Source organism: Pimephales promelas, chromosome 15 (assembly GCF_988280905.1).
Source record: "Pimephales promelas chromosome 15, fPimPro1.hap1.1, whole genome shotgun sequence".
Lineage (NCBI taxonomy): Eukaryota > Metazoa > Chordata > Actinopteri > Cypriniformes > Leuciscidae > Pimephales > Pimephales promelas.
This window is the reverse complement of record NC_142783.1, coordinates 7345740-7361478: the sequence shown is the minus strand read 5'-3', so window position 1 is coordinate 7361478 and position 15739 is coordinate 7345740. Positions and strand designations below refer to the sequence as shown.

Here is a 15739-nt window from a genome sequence, read left to right as displayed (position 1 = left end):
TTCTTCTCCATCTGGTTCTCGAGCAGCAGCTAAAAGTCTTTCCTTCAACTCAATGGCACGGAATAGGAAGTTCTGTGGTGACTCACGACTCTCTTGAGTGATGTTTATCAGTCGATGATACAGGTCTGCTGAGCTTTCTTCCTTATAATGGCCTTTCAGAATCGTGCGCAGCTGAGAAAGGGTTAAATCAGTCTTGATCTCCAACATATCATGCAGGCTCATACCAGGACTCACTGCTCTTATCACCGGATCAATTATTTCAGACTCTCCGTGTCCCTTGTTCACTCCAGCATCAATTTGGTGCATCAAGTTGTTGTATGAAAGCTTATCTTTCTGACCCTGTTCTCCAATTTGGCCATTAATCTTAAAATCACGCCGGATAGGGACTTCAGAAACTGCAAGATGATGATGGGAGAACACCGGGGGACTTGACACATCAGGAACTTTCAAACTCAGATGTTGGATTTTGTTTTTCAGCACATTTGCTGACAACTCAAACTGATGCTGCAATTCTGTGTACTGTCTCTTTAAATGCGCGATCTCTGCCAAATTTCTGTCTGCGTCACCACCGCCATCTTGTACCGCGCGGTCACCGATTGGCGTTAACCCGCATGAAAACTCGAACAAACGGCTACATCATCGACGGGCTACATCATCGTCTTCCGTCTCTATAACACTCTCTACTGCTTCACTTATTAATCTGATCAGCGAGTGCCGTTTGGCTTCTCCCTCCAGTTTTGCATGCACACACACCTAGTGCAGCTGATCGAGCCGCAGCCGGAGCAACGCCGCGCTCAGCTGATCTTGCAGTTGCTCAATGTCCATGCTCAGCGTTTTCGTAGGCAACTCACTCAAACGGCACCGCCGATCCCATCCTTGTCGCCAGTATTTTGTAGCACACTTGAAGGAATGAATGGTTAAAGGAATGAAGGAATGAAGCGATGAAGCTTGAAGGAATGAAGCGTGTGATTGGTTGGGTTCTTTTTATTCAGCCAGCGTCATTCGCAACAGCTCCGTGCAACGCAGACGCAGTACAACATAACTCTACCCTAATCTCGTCATAACCTCACGTGAACTCACTCTCTTTAGGCTTGTTCGACTTCATGCAGCTCTGCGCAGACCGATCGGCGGCTGACTTGAAACAGTGCATGCCGGTTAGAAATTTTGTCCGACTTGATGCAGCGCTGACTCCACATGACTGTGACATATGCCATCAAAGTACCGCGAGAGCGATACGAGAGTAGCCGGAGGACTCAGCCAGCGCAGCTTCTCAAGAGCGGCTGCACGAGCTCTGATGATGTCACAGCTGTTCCACGATTCGCCGGATTCACCGCATGACAACAATCACGTGCGTTTCGTGTTTATTCTCACACCTTTAGTTCCACTAAAGCTAACAAATCAGTATTTTATAACAGTAAACACTCTTTTCATGTAGTCGCAATGTTATGTTGTGTCATGTTTATCATGTTTATCAAAATAAAACTGATTAAAAAACGTTGATTCCACGTCATTGATTATAGGCTTATTTTGAACTTTATACTAGTTCAAACAGATGCTGTATGAAGCAGTAAAGTATTAAATGAAAATGTGTCTGAAATATCTGTTTATTTGGCAAATATTGCATTTATTTCACTTCAGCTGTGGTATAAGCATGCAAACACCACGTGAGCCGTCACTACGGGAACCAGAAATTGTCCGACTTCACGTCTCCGTTTGCAGCTCCTCCCCGCCTGCACGCGGCTGTTCTCGCCGATCGGTTGCATCCAGCCGCAGGCGATGTCGAACACACCTCTTCCAGGTTTTTACTCTGGCTTACCGCCACCCACTGGACACAGCTCACATCGCTGTGTACCACGAATATACAGGGGTTGGACAATGAAACTGAAACACTGGCCAATGTTGGAGGTTTCACATCTATATGCCTGGCGGCCAATCTTCAGAGTGAAGCACGGGTGGATCAGTGATGGTTTGAGCTCCAATATCATGACAATCCTGATTGTATTTGATGGACACGACACTGCCGGGGACTACCAAATCCTTCTGGAGGATCATGAGCACCTGATGCTCAAACCGTGTATCAGCATGATCATGCACCAACACACACAGCAAGACTTGTGACAGAAGGGTTTGATGAAGATGAAAGTGACGTTGAACATCTCCCATGGTCTGACAGTCACCAGATCTGAATATTATTGAGGTGTTTTGGAGGAGCGAGTCCACCAGCATCATATAGTGACCTGGACACTGTTCTGGAAGAGGAACGGCTCATAATCCCTCTGGTCACTGTGAAGACTTCTATCTGTCAATTGGTGCTGTATTTGGATGCAAAATGAGGCCCTCACCATTCTAACAAATTATTGTGTAGTAAAACCAGGTGTTTCAGTTTTTTTGTCCAACCCCTGTAAGTGCATATACTGACTAATTAAATAACTATTACAAAATAACTGAAATAACAAAAACTATTACCCCCCTGGGGGTGGTGGTGGTGGGGGGGGGGTCTAGCTTTTAACTCACAATTATCTTATAACAATTATTAAATTATATATATTCTATCAATGTATTTTCTAGATTTCCCCACATAAAGTTGAATAGTGGTAGAAACAATGGTTATAAAATAATGGCAGGATGTCATGGTTAAACATTTTTGGGGATTCAAAAGATGGGTGTTTATAAAAGTTTAGAGATAGAGATTTTAATTTTCTTAAGTAGCACACACCTTAAAGGTATAGTTCACTTTAAAGGTATAGTTCACTTTAAAATTAATTTTTTGATATGTTTTAGCTTACCTCAAGGACATCCAAGATGTTGGTGTCTTTTTTTTTTCCACAGTATTTTCAATTTTGACATTTTTAGGTCAAACCGTTCTTATCTTTCAGTCATATAATGGAGGTTTATGGGGTCCACCTTGGAGCATGCACAGAGAAGTGCAAATTAAACATGATTTAATGACTCGTAAACGTAAGTACACATTGATGGCCTAAGACACGAAACGAGCGGTTATCAATATGTATATGCAACGTGTATCAATGCAACGAGCGCAGACAGAATCACCCTCGCCCTCAGAGTACTTGGACGTGACTGTGATTACAAGAGGTAAAAACGATATAAATACTGTTCGTTTTCTCACACAAAACGCTCGTTTCGTGTCTTAGGCCATCAATGTGTACTTACATTTACGAGTCATTAAATCATGTTTAATTTGCACTTCTCTGTGCATGCTCTTTGGGGTGGTACACCTGCAATATATGACTGACAGACAAGAACGCTTTGACCTAAAAATATCAAAATTGAAAATACTGTGGAAACAAAGACACCTACATCTTGGATGCCCTTGAGGTAAGCTAAAACATAAAAAAATCATTTCAAAGTGAACTAACCCTTTAATGAGATACAAGTTAAAAAAAAAAAACTAAAGACAGAGTATGATAAAACACTCATTAAGTGCACATACATTTTAGTCCAAATCAGTAAGCTATTTTAAGAAAACTATGTTATACATTAGAAAATTAGATCATCTCATTTATAAGAAACAACTTAAACCAAAATCTACAATTAAACCATATGGGACCAAAGATTTTAATGTGGGCTTTATAATGCATTATGTTTATATGACAAAATATTAGAGTGAGTGTGCATTTTGAATCTTTACTTAGAGAAATTTGCATTCAAATACATACATACATACATACATACATACATACATACATGCCTATTATATGTGTTTGTGTACACATCATAAACTGTAATTAACACATTTCCGATATCCACTCTAATGTTGCTCCATCAACCACGTTTAGTAGGCTATGTTTAAATGCAAAGAAGTAAACAGGGTCTTACAAGAAGATGCCATGTCACGCAAGGTAAAGACAGACTAGATAAAAATAAAAATTAAATGAATTTTAAAAGTAAGTGAGACAAAGAGAAGACTAGGGCAGCTTTTAAACCTATATGTGGTTAAGTTTGCCAAGGTTGAGCCAAAAGTAGCCAACTTTTATTTTCTCTCGAAATAATAGAGACTTTTATTAAATTATAGACCCATCTTTTGAAATGAAATCCAAAGCAAATCGTGTTTAAAACTTAGCAAATCGTTTATAAATAATTAATATTGCATCATTACAATACAATCAACAACAACTTTAGCAGATTATTTAAAATACCTTAATTCGCGTCGCTTCAAGTCAAGAATGCCTGTAATGATATAGGACTAAGCTCATATAACTTGTAGTCTCCCCCCTAAAACTGTCAGGGGCGTGGAAACTGTCAGGGGCGTAAAATTGCCGGCTCCAGGTCTGCAGCCTCCCCCTACTCGGTCTGTTTGGCATCAGGAAAAGATCTCGCCCGCCCCTTTTCTGTTCACCTGAGGTGGTTATCAAAGAGAAAGTAAAATTCATCGCCCTGCTGCCATTTTATGAAGACTGGAAACATCTGGACAGTGTTGAGTGTTGAGTTTCTTCCTTTAGATTTTAGATTGATGGAGAACCATGATGGTCATGACGACCCGTCCACAGATATATTTCCACACAGGTAAATTGGCCTTTTATAGATACAATGATACTTGATACATGATAATCTCATTTTAATTTTCGCGTTTTCTACCTGCCGCCATGTCGCATTGGTCCACTGTGTTTTGCGAACTATGATTTAAAGTGTAGGCCCTACATCATTTTTTAGAAGGTTTAAATTAGGCCTATGATAAAGTAGATAGATTTTGTTTGAATTTGCAGTCAAAACGCCAAGACATCGAGTTAGAAAAGATATAGTCAGACTGTTTAACTTTGACAATCTTCTTTAAAATAAATAAATAAAAAAAAATAGTCAGGTCATCTTCATTTATATAGCGCTTTTATAAATGTAGTTCCAAAGCTGCTTTACAGTGTAAATTAAAGTATCAACAGAGATTGTTTTGGCTTTATGACAAGAAAATTATTGTCTAACAAAAGTTAATTTTGTTAATAATTAAAGTTAATATCTGGCTGATAATTACCACAACCTCATGTATCTTCATATTTAAAATGTGTGCTTTTAGTTTAATAGTTCAAATTGGGTGTGGTTTTCACGCACAAATGGCACGCTTTCCTGTTGTTATTTCATTTAGCATAACTATTCAGTTAATCAACAATCAATCAATCATTATCACAGTGTCTTATTATAATTTACCTTGATGTTTTGTTTCAGTTCAGTCCAGATGCCAAAGACCAGATGCCAAAGACCAAAGTCATCTGAATCCAGCTGTGTGTCCATGAAGAGTGACCGGTCAATGGATCCTCCACTTAAGTTTAGTGGACACACTGATCCTGGGTTTAAGTAAACACTGTATTAAACTGTCTTTATACATATTTTGTGTTGAAACTTAGAAAGTGCCTGATATATGGATGTGTACCTTAACAGTCTCACTTGCTGTAATATCTCCAACAATATACCATATATTAATGGTTAATTTGGTCACCCAAATCAGTTAATTACAAAAATCATTAAAAATTAAAGTGTGTGAATTACATTCACTTGTTGTGTTCAACTTCAATGCACAGATCAGACCGGCCAGAACCCAGCTGTGTGTCCATGAAGAGTGATTGGTCAATGGATCATCCACTTAAGTTTAGTAGACACTGTGATCCTGGGATTAGGTAAACACTTTACTAAAATGCTTATTTTATTACATCAGAGTTGAAATAAAGAAATAATTGTTCAGTTTCCGTAAGCAATGCATTTCAGAAGATATTGAAATATCTAAATCAACAGCTCCGATATGTGGATGTGCACTTGTTTTAAAATCTCCAACAGTATGATAAATATTGATGGAATAATTCAGTCACCTGAATCAGTTAAATACAAAAGTCCCAAATGTAATACTGTGTGAATTAAATTCACTTGTGTTTAATTAAATCCACAGACCAGATCCTCCAGAATCCAGCTGTTTGTCCATGAAGAGTGACCGGTCAATGGATCCTCCACTTAAGTTTAGTAGACACACTGATCCTGGGTTTAGGTAAACACTTTAAGCTGTTTGTCTTATCTTTTGTGCTGAAATTAAAGAATTGTTCAGTGCCTGTATTCAGGGACTTAGCACCAAATTTTGGGCCCTGGGTACAAACTATCTTGCTGGGCCCCCGTACCAAATACCATAGTGATACCAATGGTGGGGTATTGTATTTTATCATAAAAACACTTAAAATGTAAACAAAATAAGCCACACTCTGATTAATATATTTTTGTTTTATTGTCAAAAGTATACTACTTTAGGGCTCCAGACTAACTTTTTTGACTAGGAGCGCTGTTGCCCCTGACTGAAAATTTTAGGAGCGCAAGCAGAACATTTAGGGGCACACATCAGCTTGCAATGCAATTATTCAAATTTCCCCCAAAATAACTGTAATACTGACAAATTCTTTAATAATACATAGACTTAAAGGGTTAGTTCACCCAAAAATGAAAATTAAGTCATTAATTACTCACCCCCATGCTGTACCAACCCCGTAAGACCTTCGTTCATCTTCGGAACACAAGAGACGAGACCGTTCTTCTTCGACTACTTTTTGTTACCGGCTGCTCACCGCTTAGGAGTTTTACCGCCCCCTACCGTATAAGATGACGTACTGCTTGTAAACAGAACGTTTTGCGCCTCCGGCTATATCAGTACGTCATCTTATACGGTAGGGGGCGGTAAAACTCCTACGTGGTGAGCAGCCGGTAACAAAAAGTAGTCGAAGAAGAACGGTCTCGTCTCAGTTCTCGCGCATGCGCCCATAAGGAAGTAATGGAAAGTCGAATAAAGTCGTTATTTACGTTTTTTTTCGCACAAAAAGTAGTCTCGTCGCTTGATAAAGTTATAGTTGAGCCACTGTAGGCACATGGAATATTTAAACCTTTTATTTTAATGACTTTCTGGGCCGTCAAGAGGCAGTCCCTCAGGCTGTCTATGGAAAAGTGATCCAGCCCTCAGATTCAATCAAAAATATCTTTATTTGTGTTCCGAAGATGAACGAAGGTCTTACGGGGTTGGTACAGCATGGGGGTGAGTAATTAATGACTTAATTTTCATTTTTTGGGTGAACTAACCCTTTAACATACAGATATTATGATATGCAGTTTTATTGTAAGTTCACAGGGCTCCAGAGACTCAAATTTGAGGGCAGTGCCACCTCAAACAAGTTCTACAAAAAAATAAAAAAATAAAAAAAAAAATTAAAAATTTTTGGTTGCACTAGGGCTGACAATAAATCACTAAGCTTAATTTGAAAGGTAAAGGTGATCGGGCCTTCTCTGTTGCGGCTCCTAGGCTCTGGAATGACCTTCCCCTGTCTGTGAAATCTTGTCCTTCTTTGGGTGTTTTTCAGAGTGCGCTTAAAACTTACTTGTTTTCTTTAGCATTTGATAATCCTTTGTAAGTTTTTTTTATTTTTTATGTCATGTCTTTGTATTGTTTTTTATTTCTTTATTTTACTTTCTATTTTATTCATTTTGTACAGCACTTTGGTTCCACTTGTGGTCTTGAAAGTGCTCTATAAATAAAGTTGAGTTGAGTTGAGTAATTCAGGGTGTAGATGAAAATAACTTTAGTTATTATCATTCATAATGTCTTAATATTAATTAAAAAATAAAAGTAGTGAAAACATGTATATTAAGGAGAGAAAATATAGTGAACAGAGAATGTCTAATTGAAGAGAATTGGCACTGGCTGGTTACTTCCGGGTTCTGGACTGCTGCAGTAACGCGTCATTGTCCATGCGGGGGCGCTCGCGGTCGAGTGCAGAATGCAGAAATCCACTTTTCTCAGGATGTAATTTTTTGTCAAGTAATTTGAAAGTTGCATTCAAAGGGGAGGGATAAGATAATACACTCAGCTGAAAATTGCATTTTTAAGTTCACTTATCTGTTCTAAAAATCCATTCAAAAATGTGATGACGTCACACAATAGCAAAATGCTAGCGTGTTCCGGCCAACAACAGCCTAACCTGTAAGAAATCAAAAGGACATAAGTACTCGTTCATTCGACTTTTGGCCTATAATCTATATTGAACTTGCGGAATCAACAATAAAATCTATTTTGATTTAATGACAAGCAGAGACACATTTAGCCGTTTAGCCCCATAGACTCCCATTCATTCTGCACTCGCCCGCGATCACCTCCAGTGGAAGTTTTTATTATTATTATTTTTTTTTTAATAAGTGTTTAAATAAGAGTTTTCAAACATAGTAACATTTTTCATTTTAGGACAATTTTTAAAGGATGAACAAAAAAAGTGTTGGTCATCACATAAAAAAATACAACATTTATGATATAGTTTATGAAGTGGTGGAAAAAGATGTGTGACTATTTCTGTCACATTATCATATTTATGGTTAGAGTTAACTTACTACATTAGCATAAATCCATGGTGAATGTTGCTGATTTGTGGACTGAAAGCCTTCTATAAGTGTTTCTCCCACTGATGTATATGAATATCTGAATTGAGAGAGTTAGGGAACCAGATGAATAAGCTCTGTGATATTGAGTTTTACAAGTAATAATAAGCACAAGAAAAGAAATAAAATGAAAACGATCAATCTAAAATCTTTAAATATAAAACAAAAGAAAAGCAGATAAGTAAGTCCTTGGAAAAACACTGCTCATTCGTGTCTGTCAGCGGCCGTGCGCTCCTCTCAGCCATTCATTGAACGGGGAGACGCAGCGAGAGAGAGTGACGACAGGGAGAAAGCAAGACCTCACGCTCGCTGGACAGTACTGGCAACATTTGGAGGTTAAGGTTTGTCGGAAAAGTTACTAAAATTGTTACTAGACACTTTTTTGAAAAAAAAAAAAAAAAATGCCGCTAAAGGGGTCTGAAAAGTCGCTCTAAATAGGGACAAAGCAAAGGCGCTAAGTTGGCAGCACTGTTCACCGTAGGTCCGCAGCAGAAGCACCTGGCCTGCGGGTCGTACCATTTACTTGATTTGAGAGGGGTGGTGGGGCCCTGCACAGCATGAAAATTACTTTTTTTATACCAAACCAGTGCCTAACTACAAGTTTAGTTTTTCAGAGAGACTTTTTTTATTAGTAAATTAATGCTATACAAATGTTAGTGCATGTATATGTATGAATAGAAAAGTGACTTCTAAGGGCCAACATAATGATAGAAATATTAAAGTGTTTAAAGCTCAATTTTTCATATGGCACTAATTTGCCGACTCTCAATAAGCTGCAGTTGCAGGATCCAATTGTTTAAGCAGCAAATATAGAGATGGTGTCCGTCGGGGCCGATTCTGGATTGCAGTGGTGGGCCGTCTGGACTAAAAATGCCAGAGCTTATTTTTTTTTGTCCCAGTCCATCCCTGAGTTTAGTGGTGCAGTCTAGGTAAAATGAAGGCTATGTTGAGACAGGGATGTTTGCAGCAGATAATCAAGATAATCAAATAAAATATATTATATTCAAATAAACATGATAATCTGACAGTTAAGGGAGCACAAACATGCAACTTAAACAGCTTTGCTTTTAGACAAACACAATAAACAACAATGGACTGATTAATTTGAGGAGTATAAATACACAGGGTGACTTTCAACTAAAAAAGAAATAGGTGAAGAACCAAAAATGAGTAACTATGGAAACAACTGAGAATAAAATGGAGCCCATATAAACCAAGGAAAACACAGGAAACAGGAATTCACAGGCTCCAGATATATATAAAAAAAACATTAAAATGAAAGTCTCAGAACATAAATGATAAAACATAGCCATGCTAATAAGAGTGTGTGAATGACATTGTTGTGTTCAACTTCAATCCACAGACTGGACCCTCCAGAACCCAGCTGTGTGTCCATGAAGAGTGACCTGTCAATGGATCCTCCACCTAAGCTTGGTGGACACACTGATCATGGATTTAGGTAAACACTGAACTAAAGTATCTTTATCTTATGACATCTGTTTTAACATTCTTTTAAAATAATTTTTCAAATGTAATCTTGGGTCTTCAATGCTTGTATGCAATGTATTTTAGAATGAAGATCATAATTAACAGCTTAGGTATGTGGACTATACCAGTTAATAGTTCAGTCAGTCACGTTCAACGTTACGTCAACTGAACTGACTAATTGGCCTCATTGGGATTACAGCAGAGAGCCATCGGTTGTGATATGAGGATTACAGTGGGACCCCTCCTGGCAGCCCTCCCACTCGTCTTTTCCATTGCAAACTGTGGAGCTTCTGGCTGCGTTTGCTGGTGCTTCCCATGGGGGACCCAGCATCTCATTCGGGGATGACGATCGCTGCATCAGAGTGTCAGCTTGAGTCCTCTAGGGATGAAGTTTCGGCTGCTCTGCCCCCTTCGGGGAGAGTAGTGTTGTTCGAGTTGAACCCCCAAATGTGTTCAGAGCAGGATCTTCCCAGAAATGCCACAAGGAGATTACAAAGTCATGGAAGGCATCTTTTTCTGCCAGAAATTGCTCTGGTGCCTCCTCTGCTATCACTACCCCTGAGCTCCACATCGCTGCCCCACTGTGGGTACGTCTGTTAGGCTCGCTTTCCCAGTGTTATCCAATAGTCTCACTGTATAGGGTGAGAAGGAACACCAGTGACTGACTTTCTTGTTGCAAAGCCCTGTCCTTTCTTCCATCCCAACAAGTGCAGAGGGACTAGACTCTGGGCGCTGGAAGTTCAGTTCTGAGGTGACGTTGAACGTGACTGACTGATAGGGAACGTCTAGGGGACTAATGTAACCTCCGTTACCTGAAGGAGGTATCGGAGACGTTACGTCCTATCACCAAAACTCCTGTACCTCTGCTGGAACAGCCGGGACACCGACTTGGCTCCTCAGCTGAAAGCGAAATGTGTTTGCATGCTGCCTTATAAATTTGGAACTCGGAAGCAGGGAGTGGATTCCCAGGAAGTCTCCCAGGCAAGTAGCCTGGCTAACGCCAGACCCAATTCTCGTTGAGACTTGGGTCTGGGAACCACATGTTCATTTTCCCATATTTGAGGCGTGGTTTACGAATGCCTGGCGCCGTTTATTGGGTGCTAAGAATGTCTATCAAATGCTCCTGTACGTAGCTCATAGCCAATCGTTTCAATTAGAAAAACACAAGTATTAAGTACAGTTTAACATAGATGTTGAAGTTGTTATTTGCATTGGAAATTGTTTGCGCTTGCACAAGTTTAAAAATGTAAAAAATTCAATTTAATAACTAAATTGTCAACAACTTTAATCGGGTCCAAGTGCACAGTTGAAAGTTATGCTACTAAAACGGTAGCTGTATATTGATTTTGAAAAGCAACACAACTTAGTGGCACTGTGACAACCACAGTAGGTAGTCTACAGGCAGGGTTGCCAACTCTCATGCATTGAGCGTGAGACTCACGCAATTGAGCCAATTCTCACGCTCTCATGCCACACCCCCGATTTCTCTCGCTGAAGTGTGAACCCGGCCGGTCAAATGCATGCAAGATGAGTTTATCTATAGATCTACCTGATGAGCCACTCGTGATCGACCAGTTTTACCGCAAATTAGTTAAAATATCCTCTAATATAGAGCAAGCGTGCATGCGAGACAGATGTTGAGCTCCTTACGGCGCGGACGCAAAGCCAGGACTGGAGCAAAAGCCCGTTCCTCTCTGCACTCTAAAACGTTCTGTTATCACTCCGCTCTAATCCACTACAGGTTTTCCAGTCTCACTCACAGGAAAAACTGCTCCATGTTCAATTGATTTTAAAAGATAATCTTATGTTTTATTTTTTTATATATATATCACAAATGTCTGAATTTGTAATACTATATGTAATGCTTTGGAAATTATTCTACATGTTTAATAAATGTTCCAGCTGCCTTTGCTTACACAAGGAAACAGTATGGGAAAGCGCACCCACGTGAAAATAAGAATTTGACAAATTCTACAAACAATTTTAGAATTTATAATTTTATAATTTTACATTTATAAGTTAAATGGAATTTGTTGACGGCGATGCCTATAGCAGGTTGGTACTATACAACTCCGTGGCTTACATGTCTTGCCACTTTGCGCTCATTGGGACTCGGGGATCCTCGGGACTGTCGAACAGAAGTTGGTATCAACAATTCTTTAACGCATTTTCTTTCTTGGGACAGAGCTGAGCCTGAGTGGCAGATATTCCAAGGTTGACCGCCTCCTGCACCTGGTCTTCCATTAGGCCGATTAATGGCGAGACAACAATAACGACTGGGGTCTCGCCAAGTTTAACGCCAAAAGCTGCTCTTTTTTCTAAATAAACTTGCATTCTAAACAAAATAAGGCTGCATCAAAAGGTAGCTTCGCGTATGCTGCCATGTTGAATCCATAGAAATAAACAAACTGCTTCGGTGTGTTGCATAGATGTCGTCATCGTCTTGCTGCTCCCTCCCCGTTCTGTGATTGGTTCCCTAAATGAGGCTAAAATCTGGGCCATGGTATCCAGACTGCCTTTCAGCGTGAATAAAATCATGCTGCGGGAAGGGAGCATGGGGAAACCCACACTACCAGGCAAGATCCCAATTCGTCAGTTCAGTTTTGACGTAACGTTAGTAACCTAGACGTTCTGTTATGTTTCTAACAGGACAGTACATATTAATAAATATTATGCATAAAACAATCAATCATTACAAAAGTGATTAATATAAGAGTGTGTGAATTATATTCACTTTTTGTGTTCATCTGAATGCACAGACTGGACCCTCTAGAACCCAGCTGTGTGTCCATGAAGAGTGACCAGTCAATAAATCCTCAACGTACCTTAAGTGGACATACTGAACTTGGGTTCAGGTAAATGCTGTACTACACATTTATTGTTTAATCATTTTTACATTTTCGTTTATGCATTTGAAAGACTTTTATCCCGATAGACTTACAGTATGTTGTTTCAGGACCCTGACACTTTTGTCTGTTTTTATTTGTATTGTCAAGATCATTTGTTTATTCTTCCAATTTTGCAGAATAATTTTTCTGGGTTTTGGTTCATTTTTTGTTTATTTGGAGCATAGGGTCAGGATCTGGTCAGTTCTGTCTGGTCTGTTTTTTTTTTTTTCAGTGTTGGGATCGTGGAATCGGTGCTGTCATTTTCCATGTGTTTTGGTTGAGCACATGGTCTCTGTGTTAGATTGCCATGTTCTCTTCTGTTTGTTTCATTGTGATGCCATGTTTACACTGCAGAGTTTCAGGAGAGATAGATAGTTACATATTTTTATGCGGGTACAGTTTGGGTCACAGTGTTACTGTCAGATTGTGGGTTGGTGTTCTGTTAAGTACTAAGGGTTTATCAAACAGGACCTGTGCAGGACTCTACTTTACAGTGTGTATCTGGATGATGGTCCTGTTTGCAGCATGAAAACCAAACATTTTATTTAACTTTTGAATGGGTTAAACAAAGCAACCAGTACAATGACTGGAGCTGTCATCACTTCAATGAGCTCACAGCGTTCTGCACTCTTGCAAAGACCTCCCGTTATTATCAGGTAATAAATGCTTGCACAGTTAAAGAGCCCCTATCATAGCATTTGAAATGTTCCTATTTTTGTTTTAGGAGTTCCCAAAAAACAGTTTAACATGCATGCAAGGATAAAAAACACTTTTTTTGTCTTATAATATGCATTTATTTTTAACTGATTTGCTCACTGATTCCCAAATGATTCGTACAACGACTCATTTTTCCAAACCACTCCTTTGCGTGACGCTAATCGGCGGTGATTGGTCTGATGACAGACCCAGTCAGTTGTTTGTTAGCATAACGCATAAACATATTGATAAAGCACTGCAGTAGCCTACTGCAAGACGCACTATTCTTTATGACAACTCTAATAACAGCGACAAATATTTCACATATTTAAAAAAAATTGACATTGGAGACCTAGAAACTGCGCTTAGCGTAACTTACACACACACACAGATACACGCGCACACACATACTGCCTCACGCCCCGACGCAACAAAACCGTTCAAAACCCATAAAAAGCAACAATTATTAATAATACTTACAGGTTGTGATTCGAAGGAGGAAGCTGATCCATGTAAGTAAGTTACTGAGCCCTAGGAACAACCGCTTGCGAATCCACATTTGAATTCATTTATGTTTTTGAACTAACGTTGTTCGTCAATAAAATGATGATAACACAATCGAGCTATACTGTTGTGGTATCGTTGCAAAAATGAACTCTAACCACCGATTCTTCACATGCTCGTCCCTGGTAAATGAAAACAAAGTGGCTGAACTCTCTTTGCATTGTAGAACACAGTGTCTTCTCGACATGATGCTATTATGACGTATTTGAATGTGTAGACTTCAAGTTTACACTTCCGTCTGCAAGCGTAGTAACTGGGCGCGGCCAGTATGTATCTACGTCACTACGAACCAGCTAATGACTCGTTTCAAAAACAATTCATTTCATAGACTGGGATTTCCCCCTTTCTGGTCAATGTATCCCTGCCTCTGCTTAATTATTTTTATCCCCGGTGGGGATAAATTTATCCCCCCCTCAAAGTGATCAGTGCTACTACACTAGTGGTGAGACGGATCAGAAAACTTATCATGGATCCGTGGTTTGATTAAAGTCAATTTTAGTTTTAAATGCACTACTTTGGCTAACTCTTATATAGCTGCCGCTCTGCACGAGTCTGTAGACTTGCTCAATGTCCTGCCCACGGCACTATCTGATTGGTTACACCTCACGCCTATCAATACTTGCGAGACGAGACTAAACTTAAACTGAGACTAAAGCAAAGGTTTTTTAATTAGTCACTCTCTTGAACGTCTGGCGCGAGTGATTTCAATGTTATGTAAAGACGCGTTTACACACATCTAGAGGTTCTGCGGCGCGAATGAGGCGAATTGACTAACATAGATAATCCATCTGTCTTTTCTATCATTTCACTGTAGCTCAGCATCACAATGTAACGTAAACATTAACAGCAGCAGTAAAACTGTTTCTATGATGGTTTAACTTCCGTGGTTCAGGAGAGACTGATATAAATTAGCCTTCCGTATTTTCCGCACTATAAGGCGCACTTAAAAGCCTTTAATTTTCTCAAAAAATGACAATGCGCCTTATAATCCGGAGCGCCTTATATATGGATCAATTGGTTAACAACGCTCTGCGTTATTAAATTCGCCCGCGAACTCGCGCTCGTGTCCATCCTATGCCCGCTTTGTCATGCGGCCAGTTCAACCTCGTATAAATCAGGTTGTGTGTAAGTCGTGTGCCCGCTCACGAGCGCTCACTCTTAACAGACACACACAAACAGACACACTGTCCCCGGCGCTGCTCACGCGTCACAGAACGTTCATATAAAGCGCTCCCCGTTCACAGTAACCGGGTCGTCTCATTCAAAACAGCCAGCTGTTGCTGTCAGCGAGCCGCCGCACATTGAATACTCATATGAGTCAGGCTGCGTATATAAGTTACGTGCCTCACGCTTTGCGCTTACTAAATAAATGCCTCACCTCCGACGCCGCGCACTCACTTCCCTTTAGCACATTTAGTGGATGCATAACGAAAACCCAGTCAAACATTTGACTACAGTATCTTATGCGCCTTATAATCTGGTGCGCCCTATATATGAAAAATGTTCTAAAATAGGTCATTCATTGAAGGTGCGTCCGGTGCGCCTTAAAGTGCGGAAAATACGGTACATTAATCTATTGATTTAATTCTTGCATGTTTTTTCGTTGTGCATGATCAGTGATCACAGTTCATATATAAATATTGCGTTAGGATACTTCATGAGTTATTAAATTTTTATTTTTTTTACTGCAAATGCAGTGA

The 15739-nt window shown here is 39.6% G+C and overlaps 1 protein-coding gene across 3 annotated transcripts in view; it reads left to right on the top strand.

Moving 5' to 3' along the window:
- Positions 1-4405: 4405 nt before the first annotated feature.
- Positions 4406-15739, top strand: part of LOC120462366 (NACHT, LRR and PYD domains-containing protein 12) — a 34831-nt gene continuing 23497 nt past the window's right edge. For all 3 annotated transcript variants that reach the window (XM_039650982.2, XM_039650981.2, XM_089120070.1), the window contains exons 1-6: positions 4406-4524; positions 5176-5304; positions 5529-5624; positions 5891-5986; positions 9767-9862; positions 12651-12746. In XM_039650982.2, coding sequence (XP_039506916.2) covers positions 4409-4524; positions 5176-5304; positions 5529-5624; positions 5891-5986; positions 9767-9862; positions 12651-12746 — 629 coding nt within the window. In that variant the 5' untranslated portion in view covers positions 4406-4408. The remainder of the gene's footprint in view (positions 4525-5175; positions 5305-5528; positions 5625-5890; positions 5987-9766; positions 9863-12650; positions 12747-15739) is intronic.